Source organism: Stenella coeruleoalba, assembly GCF_951394435.1.
Source record: "Stenella coeruleoalba genome assembly, chromosome: 19".
In the NCBI taxonomy this organism is placed as follows: Eukaryota; Metazoa; Chordata; class Mammalia; order Artiodactyla; family Delphinidae; genus Stenella; species Stenella coeruleoalba.
The window spans coordinates 5351022-5362409 of record NC_137165.1 but is presented as its reverse complement, the minus strand read 5'-3'; the positions used below and the strand labels follow the sequence as shown (position 1 = coordinate 5362409).

Genomic DNA, 11388 nt, shown 5'->3' with positions numbered 1-11388 from the left:
AGTCTGTATCTGTTAATCCCAAATTCCAAATTATTTAGAAAGAGAACTCTGGCTATAGTGTGGAAATGGATGGGAGTGACAAGGATAAGGGAAGGGCAGCCGAGTAAATTGTGAATTCGTTTGATAAATCACTGGTGCCCTTCTTATTCTACAGGCATGAGAACTTCAAGGGAAATTCAACATGTTGAATTTAGTACATGAGGAATGATGGAGTAAGGCTAGGGGTTAGAGTGATGGTAGTAACCTAAGAACCCGTAAAAAAACAGCCAACAAGCTGATGGTGACTCGACTAAGAAAACGGTCGTAGCAATAGAGAGATTAAGGTAGATTTGAAATAGAATGGAAAGTATGGGGCTTGATCACTGGATGTGGTGAGCAAAGGAGAGGACTTGGATCTGGGAGGGGTAGGTGGTTGTCCAGTGTATGTTCATCCCATTCACAGAGGCAAAAGGCCAGAATGAGTGACTTAATAGGAAAAATTGTGAATTTGAGTTTTGAGCGACTACTGCCTGTAGGACACTCAAGTCAAAAGCACTCACGAGAGAGGTCTGGAACTCAGAGTCCTTTGTGTAGAGATTTAGGGATGGGAGAAGTCAGCATACGGAAATCAACTGAAATCATGGGGATGACTATGAGCTACCCAGTGTGTGGAGTGAGAAGAAAACAGGATGCGGAGGACCACCACCACGTAAGATATTGGTGAAGGCGAGGAAAGGGCGTGGCTAGAAAACCAGGAAGAGGACCGGAAGAAGGTGGTATCCCAGGCACGGAGGCGGGAGAAAATGTCAAGAAAGAGGGAGCCTTCAATCGTGTCCAGTGCTACTGTTTCAGTAAGGTAAGGAATGGAGAGTGCTGTTTGATTTAATAATAGGGAGGTGGTGAGAGCACCTTGGGTGCAGTGGTGAAGCCGGGTGGATGTAGACCGAGGAATTGAAAGGCGGTGAGGAAATGGAGACAGTAAATCCAGACATTGCCTTTCAAGAAGCATGCCCATGTGAGGAAGGAGACACACAGGACCGAAGCAGAGAGTCAGAAATTCAAAGGATTGATTGTCAAGAGGAGAGATATTTGAGGTAACCTAAAAGCGAATGAGAGTTTGGTAGTACACACAAGAGAGAAGGTGGTAGGGGTACACGGCTGTATCACCTTTATTTGTCCACTCTACTGTGGATGGGTGTTTCAGTTGTTTCCAATTTCTGACTATTGAAAATGTTGCTGATACAGACATCCTAGCGCATGCCTTTTGGTACAGATATGTACACATTTTTGTTGAACGTGTGAAATGGTGGGGTCACGGGCTTTGCATACTGCTAAGCCTCAGCTGATAATGGAAAACAGCTTTCTGAGAGGCTTGACCTCCCATCAAAATATAGGAGCTTCAGGTGAGCTACATCCTCGCCAACGCTTGGTTTTTGCCAGTCTTTTTCAATTTTAGCCAGGCTATGGGTGCGTTTTGGTATTCCCTTGTAAAATCGATTGGCGTATATTGGGTGACTAACGAGGTTCAGCAACTTTTCATATGTCCTTTGGCCATTTGGATTTGTCTCTGTGGTAAGGCGACCCTTCACATCCCCCGTCCATTTTTCTTTTAGGTTTTCTGCCTTTTTCCTATTGTATTGTAGAATTCTTTATATATCCTGGAGTTGAGTCCTTTGACTATTATGTGGTTTGCAAGTAACTTCTCCCACTCTGAGGATTGCTTTTTTTAGTCTCTTAATGGTATTATCTGATAAACCAAACTCTTCCGTTGTTAAGTAATCCCATGTATCAATATTTCCTTTAAGGTCAGAGTTTCTGGTGTCATGTTTAAGGAATCATTCCCTACCCCAAGTTCCTATAGAAAATGTTCTCTCTTGTTCTTTATTTTGATTTTTTATTTCTTTTGGGAAGAATAATTTTTTTAGAGAATGGGTGGTTGATAAACCTTTCCAGGCATTGCATGTTTAAAAATGACTTTCTTTTGCCCTTGTTTGTGAATGTCAGACCAGATGTAGAGTTTTTGAGTCGCACTTGAGTTACAACCTGTTTCCATTGGAACTCTGTAAACATGGCTCCAAATTTTATTGCATTGAGTGTTGCCAATAGGAAACATTGAGAGAATCGGCTTTTCTTCAGAGACAAACTTTTCTCGGAACAGTACTTATATACATTTGTATCTGTCTATCTTCCTTTTTTTGTGGTGGTGGTGGTAATTGTTTTAATTTATTTACTGGAGTATAGTTGATTTACAATGTTGTGTTAATTTCTGCTGTACAGCAAAGTGATTCAGTTATACATATATATATGTATATATACATTCTATTTTTATATTCTTTTCCATTATGGTTTATCACAGGATACTGAATATAGGTCTTTGTGCTATACAGTAGGACCTTGAGGTTTATCCGTTCCATATATAACAGCTCACATCTGCTAACCCCAACTCCCCGCTCCATCCCTCCCCCACCCCCCTCCCCCTTGGCAGTGGTTGTCCTTTTAGATTGAGGTATAATTGATATATAACATTATATTAGTTTCAGGTATACAACATAATGATTTGATATTTGTATATATTGCGAAATGATCACCACAATTAGTTAACATCTATGCCACACAAATTACAATTCTTTTTCTTATGATGAGAACGTCTAAGATTTACGCTTAGCAAATTTCAAATATACAGTACAGTATGTGTCTATCTTTGAAATTCAGAAGTTTTACCAAGCTACATCTAGGGCTTCCACCTCTACCCGCTGCAGTAATATATTCTGGTACTTGATGAATGATTTCAATTTTGATTTGGGCCTTTCTTCAGCTGCGCAGAGTATCTTTTCAAGAACTTTTATGCTATTTTCTTCCTCATCATTTGCTCTGGAAATTCTATTACATGTTTATATATTTTTTAATGTTCTGAAAAAGATTCCATGTCTCTCTTCCTTTTCCTTTCCTTTCATTGAATTACCTACTTTTTTCCTCCGAATTTTGGGGAACTTTCTTCCAGCCCATGTTGGAATGCCCCAGTTTTGCTTCGGGCAGTGCCAAATCTGCTATTTCCTGCCTCTGTTGAGTTTCATTCGTTTGGAAGTCGTATGCTTCTTATCCAAGGACTCTTTCTTGTTTAATATGGCTCTTTTTCTTGGCAACCAGCTCCTGTCTTATTAAAGCCATGTTCTCTCTGTTCTCACCAAGAATACAAATTAGACTTTAAAAACTCTAGTTCCCTTACTTCCTGCTTAACTTTTTCACTGGAGGACATTTCTCTGAGTCCTCAGATTCGCCTCCCTGTGTTATGGAGGTAATAACCTGTAATAAAAGCACAGGCATTTGAACTAGAAAAACCTGGGTTTGCAGCCCAGTGGTGACACTTGAATGATATTCACAGAAAGCCTCTGAGCTTTGATTTATTTGATGGGTGTAATAAAACCCTCATCCCAGAGTTCTTTTCAGGATTGAACAGGATAATGAGTGTTGAGATCCTTACAGTATTGCTTAGCTACATGGTTTATTACTGTCTTCAGCGTCACTTGCTATCGTCACTGCCGGCATCATCATCATCTTTACCATTATATTGAACTACTCAGTCTTTTTGTGTGTGTGTGCGTTTGTTCATTCTCAGAGAGGTCTGGTTAGTCAGGATTTGGTGGCTGAGATGGTGGGGGCAGCAGTCTCTTGGAGATGGTGTTGGTCTCTGTTTAATTTCCCCCAAAAGGTTACCACACATAGTAACGTTTTCCTGGACAGCTTCCCTGACTCAGAATCACTGGTACTATTTTCTGCCAAGGTAGGAAGTAGGACGTTTCCCTAATTTCCACGAGTGAAATAGAATTTTTTCATATATATATATATATACACACACACACACACACACACACACATATATACTTGAATTATTTCAGAATGACTTTAGAGGAAGAAATGAATCAAAACTACTGGCTCTAGTTAACTTTTTGGTCCTCAAAGTTGAATTTAAAATTGATTCCAAATAAAGAGAATTAACACATGAAAAGGCTTAGGTGAAAATACAGTTGAATATTTCTACCCTTTGAGGATAGGGTAGACTTTCTAAGCATTAAACTAAGGGCGTAAAACATAAAGGAAAAGATTGATGGATTTGACCACATGAAAAATGTAAAATTCCTGGAAGACAAAAATCAACGTTAGAGGTTTTAAAAGGGGGAAGGCCAAACTAGGGGAAACATTTGCCATAAGATACAACAGCATTAGTATAGTTAATATAACAAAAGAGCTTTTTAATATCACTAAGAAAATATGGAACGCCGTAAGAGAAAACCAGGCTGAGGACATGAAGAAGTGAGCAACTAACTGAAGAAGAAACACTCATAGCCATGAAACATGTGAGAAAAATGTTTAATGCGATAAAAAAGAAAAACCCTGCCAATTAAAATAGCACTATAATGCTATTTCTTAGCTCTTCATCTGGCAGGATTATTAAAGTGGTAATACCCCATATAGGTCAGGGTGTGGGGAAAATAGAACATTTATGCATGGTAGGTGGGCCTGCAAAATGTTTCCATTTTTTAATCTAGAAGATAATTTGGCAATACAAGAATAAACTTGAAAACATGACACACTCTGGTGCAGAAATTCTCTTTTTAAATTGAACTCTAGTTGAGTTACAGTGTGTTATTTTCAGGTGTACAACAAAGTGATTCAGTTATATATATATGTATATATACACATACATACATATATACACACACAAATATATATGTATTTCAGTTTCTTTTCCATTATAGGTTATTACAAGATATTGAATATAGTTCCCTGTGCTGTATAGTAGGTCTTTGTTGTTTATCTATTTTATATACAGTGGTGTGTATTTTTTTTTTTTTTTTTTTTTTGCGGTACGTGGGCCTCTCAGTGTTGTGGCCTCTCCCGTCGCGGAGCACAGGCTCTGGACGCGCAGGCTCAGCGGCCATGGCTCGCGGGCCCAGCCGCTCCGCGGCATGTGGGATCTTCCCAGACTGGGGCATGAAGTTGTGTCCCCTGCATCGGCAGGCGGACTCTCAACCACTGCGCCACCAGGGAAGCCCCAGTGGTGTGTATCTTGATGCAGAAATTATAATTCTTTAATTTTGATCTTAAGAAAGTATATGTGCAAAGTTTTAGTCACCATGTTAATCACAGAGATATTTAAAATAACAGAAGATGGGAATGAACATACTGACCTAACAAGTGTGATCCCTTTTTTGAAATATATTTATAAATTCATAATGTTATCTTGGTTAGTAAGAGTAGGCACGGTTTTTATTTTTTAATTTATCTGCACTATTCATTCCTCAATAAATACCATGAAAATGTACCTGCATTTATATGTAAACACATATAGTGTTAGATTTTATTCATTAACATTCTATTAGTGGATTAATTTTATTCATAATTTTTATGTCTATTCTTAAGATACTGGTTTGTTGTTTTTGTGTTTGTTTCATGTTTGTGCTACATTCATCAGGTTTGGTTACACGGTTAGGCCAATTTCATGAAATGAACTGAGTTGCTTTCCCTTTATTTCTGTGCTCTGGAACACTTTAAATAGCCGAAGAATGACCTGTTTCTTGAATCTCTGAAATAAATTTATAGTTTTTTAAATAAGTGAAATTATCTGAGCCTGACTACTTTGGGGAGTGTTGTTTTGTAACGACTTTTCCAATTTTTTCAGTGTTCTTGGTCTACTCATACGTGCTACCTATTTTAGTTATTTTTATTTTTTAAAATTTATTTTATTGAGATATAGTTGATTTACACTGTTGTGTTAGTTTTGGGTGTACAGCAAAGTGATTCGATTATACATATATATATATATATATATATATATATATATATATATATACACATTCTTTTTTGTATTCTTTTCCATTATGTGTTTATCCCAGGATATTGAATACAGTTCCCTGTGCTCTACAGTAAGACCTTGTTGTTTATCCATCCTATATATAATAGTTTGCATCTGCTGACGCCAAACTCCCAATCCATCCCTCTCCTACCCTCTCCCCCTCGGCAACCACAAGTCTGTTCTCTACGTCTGTGAGTCTGTTTCTTTTTTGTAGGTAAGTTCATTTGTGTCATATTTTAGATTCCATATGTCAGTGATATCATATGGTATGCGTCTTTGTCTGACTTACTTCACTTAGTATGATAATCTCTAGATCCATCCATGTTGCTGCAAATGGCATTATTTCATTCTTTTTTATGGCTGAGTAGTATTCCATTCTATATATATGTACCACATCTTCTTTATCCATTCATCTGTCGATAGACATTTTGGTTGTTTCCATGCCTTGGCTATTGTAAATAGTGCTGCTGTGGACATAGGGGTCTTGCTACCTATTTTTTTTTTTTTGGCTGTGCTGTGAAGCATGCCAGATGTTAGTTTCCAGACCAGTGATCGAACCTGTGCCCCCTGCATTGGGAACACAGACTCTTAACCACTGGACTGCCAGGGAAGTCCCCATTGCTACCTATTTTAAAAACATCTGTAGTAATATATATTTTCCTAGTGAAAAAAGAGCTTACTTTGAAAAAACTAGACATAAAATTGCAAAAGTATTCTCAAAATTTCTTTTGGCATCTGTGATTAAATCCTTTTTCTCATTCCTAAAGTTGTACCTTTCAGTTTTTCTTCTTTTTCCCTTTCTTGAGCTCTATTCATTTTATCTATCTTTTAAAGTAGCCCACCCTAGAATGAGTTCATCAATTACTCCCTTAATTTCAGCTGTAGTCCGTATCAGGGCTGCCTCAACAACTGTTCGTTCTGGAGCCCAAGGTGACAGACAGATAGTCCCCTCAAGGAAGTTCATCTTATGGCACTGACAGAGGTGAAGAAAGCCTCTTAATACATTGGGTGGAGGTGGCACGTGTCCCTTCCACCCACATGCCATTGGCCAAAGCCGTCACATAGCCAAGTCCAAAGTTACTAGGTAGGGAAATACACTCTGTCCATGATAAGGTTCTGGCAAAGATATAGATCCAAGGAGAGCTGAAAAATTGGAGTTGATGTGCCCCAAGATGGGAACATCTATCATCCTGTTTAAAGATACTTTGGACTGGGCTTCCCTGGTGGCGCAGTGGTTGAGAGTTTGCCTGCCGATGCAGGGGACACGGGTTCGTACCCCGGTCTGGGAAGATCCCACATGCCACGGAGCGGCTGGGCCCGTGAGCCATGGCCGCTGAGCCTGTGCTTCCGGAGCGTGTGCTCCGCAACAGGAGAGGCCACAGCAGTGAGAGGCCCGCGTACCGAAAAAAAAAAAAAAAAAAAAAAAGATACTTTGGACTAACAGGTATGTTTTAATGGTGTAAGTTTTATACTTGCTGGTATAAAGGTGATTGGAATCTGAAAAGGGTAATAATATCCTTCACTTATAGCGTAACACTGAATATAACTTTGGACTTGTTAAATCCTGGAAGGCTTAGGCATATCCAGGCCAACAGCGATTTATTGAGCAAGTAGATTGGTCAGTTGGTGGATTTCCCAAAACTTAAGGCTTAGAGATCTTGGGCTATAAACCCCCATATAATAGATGAGGAAAGAATACCCTGGATAGGTGAGATAAAATGACCGGCCATAGGGCTTCCCTGGTGGCGCAATTGTTGGGAGTCTGCCTGCCGATGCAGGGGACGTGGGTTCATGCCCCCGTCTGGGAAGATCCCGCATGCCGCGGAGCGGCTGGGCCCATGAGCCATGGCCGCTGAGCCTGCGTGTCCGGAGCACGCAATGGGAGAGGCCTGTGTACCGCAAAAAAAAAAATGACCGGCCATAATTACACTGAGCTTGTCACTTCCTGTTCTGTTTTCTCTCTTCTGGTGGACCGTGTTTTGTTTTTTTTTTTAATTTTTTAAATTGAACTAGAGTGGATTTACAATGTTGTGTTAGTTTCTGGTGTACAGCAAAGTGATTTTATATATATATATATATATATATATATATATATATATACACATACATACACATATATATATTCTTTTTTATATTCTTTTCCATTATGGTTTATCATAGGATATTGAATATAGTTCCCTGTGCTATACAGTAGGACCTTGTTGGTTATCTGTTTTATATATAATAGTGTGTATCTGCTAATCCCAAACTCCTAATTTATCCCTCCCCCACCCCCTTTACCCTTTGGTAACCATAAATTTGTTTTCTATGTGAGTCTGTTTCGGTTTTGTTAGTAAGTTCATTTATCTCATATTTTAGATTTCACATATAAGTGATACCGTATGGTATTTGGACCCTGTGTTTTGAATTCTGTTCTAAAGGCCAGTACTGTCCAACAGAACCTTCAGTGATGACGTTGGTGCTCTATTTTACACTATGTAATATGGCAGACACAAGCTATGTGTGGTTTGGGGGTATTTGAAATGTGGCTAGTGTCACTGAGGAACTCAATTTCTAATTCTCTTGAACTTAATTTAAACTTAAATTTAAATCACCATTTTTCTTTAGTGACTCCTGAGTTGGACAGGGCAGCTCCAGCCAATGCTGGGACTGAGGATCAAGATGCTAAAACCACTCTAATTCAGGGGCTCCCAAATGGAATATCGGATTTCAAAGGAAATGGATCTCAGATAAATAGTACTACCACATTGTCGAAGCAAGTAAGAGACCCCTGTTTTGTTGGTCAAAGCAAGTCACGTGGCCACATGTAAGGTCCATAGGAGCGGGCAGTATTATCCTTCCATAGATCAAAGTCAGGTATAAAATAGAATTTTCTTTCTTCTTTCTCTTCCCCCTCCTCTCTCTTCCTCTTCCTCCTTCTCCTCCCTTTCATTGTCTTCTTCAAATGCGCTTAACTGAAACATTCGGTCCATTCTTCTGGTGATAGAAATTAAATGTCAGAGTACTTTGGGGCTTCTTGACTGCACACCCCAGCCATTGCTGCCTTCTCATCATCTTTGATGCCAGCAGCATCACGTCCAGCTCTTTCTGGTACCTTTGTCAGCCCTCCTGGCACACGCACGTTCATTGCGTGTGGCTTGGTGCAGGGAACCCTGGAACCACCACAGCACTGTGTTTTGGGTGCCCCAGGCCCTCACATGGAGGCTCTCTGTGACCTTTGCTCTATGACCTAAAGCTACGTGATATATCTGCGTCCAACCTGCCTGTACCCAACTTAAGTTTTGACCCTGGGAAGGGCAAGGGGAAAGTCGCTTTCTCAGAGATTCCCTCTGTAGTAGTCAGCTTAGACTCAGTGATGCTGCAGGAACAAACACTCCCCAAACCTCTGACGACAACAAAGGTGTTGCTTTTCATTCCAGTTGGATCAACATGACTGTGATCCGTGGCAGCCCCTATCTGGCTCATTGCTGGTCTCATGGCGGAGTGAAAAAAGAAGGGGGTAGGATCTCTAAATGACTCTTAAAGCTTCTGCTCTGAAGTGACAAAAATCACTTCTGTGCATATTCTCTGTCCAAGGAAAATCACATGATCGATTTTGACCTCAAAGAGAAGAGGAAGTATAATCCCTTCCTATAGGGAAGGCAGTGACATTTTTGAACAGTGATAAAATCTGCACGCTCATCGTCTACGTTTCATCTCCCTCTCTCCCCTCCCCCTCCCCTATCATCTTGTTCAACACCCCACAGCTTGTGGGTTCTTTATCTAGAATAGGAAGGATAGGATATTCTTCAAACTCTGCTATTAATGGCGTAGACTATTAACATTCCAAAGCCCATAGTCTTGAAACTGCAAACCCCTTTCTTTTAAAGCCCTGCTCTCTCACATGTGTTTCTGAAGCCTGCTTTGAAAGATCAAAAGAGTAGTCTTGACGCTCCTTGCTCTTTTTTTCTGCACTGTCATCCCCTCCCTGGGGTAGGAAGCAGAAAAAGCCCCGGCTGAATGGAGGAAAAGCTCATAGGAGAACAGAAATTTGTGAAGAAACCACCAGTTAATAAACTATTATTGGACCACACTCTAGCAGGGTAGGCTGTCTTTTGTGGAGAAGCAGAGCTGAACTGAAATATCTCAGAATTGAAGGCAGGGTCTGGCATGATATTGGAGTGGTCTACCAGAGTTCTGTGCTGTCCAGTACAGCATCCCCTAGCCACATGGGGCTCTGAAGCCCTTAAAATGTGGCTAGGGTGATTGAGGAACTACATTTTAAATTTTATTGAATTTTAATTTCAATAGCCATGTGTAGTTGGTGGCTACTGTATTGGACAGTGAGGTTCTAGACGTTACCAGAGACAGTGCTACTAAAAGTCAGCCAGTGCCCTTAATGCCTCACTATTATTTATGAAAACGTGCTGTGCCTTGGTTTTTTTAAAAAATGTCAAAACGAAAATAACTTCAGTTTGTATAAAAATTAAGTTGATATTATAGACATAACACAGTTGGTTGAAAGCAAATAATGCTTTCACTTACTAATTGGCTAGAGCTGCTGACCTAATAAACTGAGGCTAAATTCACAACTAATTAAAGATTTCTTGTTCATTCAGCCAAGACATGCCTCAAACCATCTTTTTTTTTCTTCAGCTGGCCAGCAAGATACTTGGAACCATATTTGGGACATCTTGCAACTATAATCAACGTATGCAACATATCCCGTTTCAAAAAAGTTCTTTCATTTATCACATTAGTACTTCTGTTGTAGGAATAGCATTTTTCTCTAGTGCACTCACAATAATCATATTTGTAGTAAATGAAGATGACAATGTACTACATAGAAATTTAGATGTTATTTGATTGTTGGTAATTTAGCAAATAGTTCTCTAACTTTGCTATTTCTCATGCAGTATTATTTCTCTATTAGAGATGAGAAAACTGAGGCTTAGGGAGGGTGTGCACTTTTCCCTAAGGTTATATAATTGGTATTTGGAATTCTAATATAAACTCATACCGGTTTGATCCAAAGACCCTACCACGCGACAACACTGCTCTTACTCGGTAGATCATGATGAAACCTAACTGCAATCACCTTTGTTTTCTTAAGGATAGAGGCTGCGGAAAGTCAACGAGCCCTTTTCAAGAGCCAACTGAGGTCAATGGGCTGCCCCTGTGTAGGACGCTGTGTAGGACGCTGCAGGCGGGTCACAGCTGATGACCCAGCGGTGGAAGGGAAATGAGGCTGGAATGTAAGACACACAAGAAAGTTGTCCTGGTCAAATTCGGCCCGTGATTACAATGCCACTATCATTATATTGGCTTCTGGTTACCTACTAGGTTTGGTGAAAAGCGAGGATCAAATTCTTGGGATGCAAACTATGCCTGGTTCAAAATCTGACCATCAACCCCTGTGCCCCAAGCTTAACCCCGCCCCCAATGTTCATCAGGTGCAACTTTATGAGACACGTTCCTGCTGGCAAAACTCCTCCTGTGAATTCAAAGCAGCGATGCCTCCCGTTCACTTAAAATACACACAGGTGGTTGCCAGAAGAGACGAGGGTGGAGGGGCT

General features: G+C 40.1%; 1 protein-coding gene across 1 annotated transcript in view; it reads left to right on the top strand.

Moving 5' to 3' along the window:
* The first annotated feature begins 745 nt into the window (after positions 1 to 745).
* The window catches only part of ARHGAP44 (Rho GTPase activating protein 44), a 155112-nt gene continuing 144469 nt past the window's right edge, over positions 746 to 11388 (top strand). Inside the window, exon 1 of the mRNA XM_079903866.1 lies at positions 746 to 835. Coding sequence (XP_079759992.1) covers positions 783 to 835 — 53 coding nt within the window. The 5' untranslated portion in view covers positions 746 to 782. The remainder of the gene's footprint in view (positions 836 to 11388) is intronic.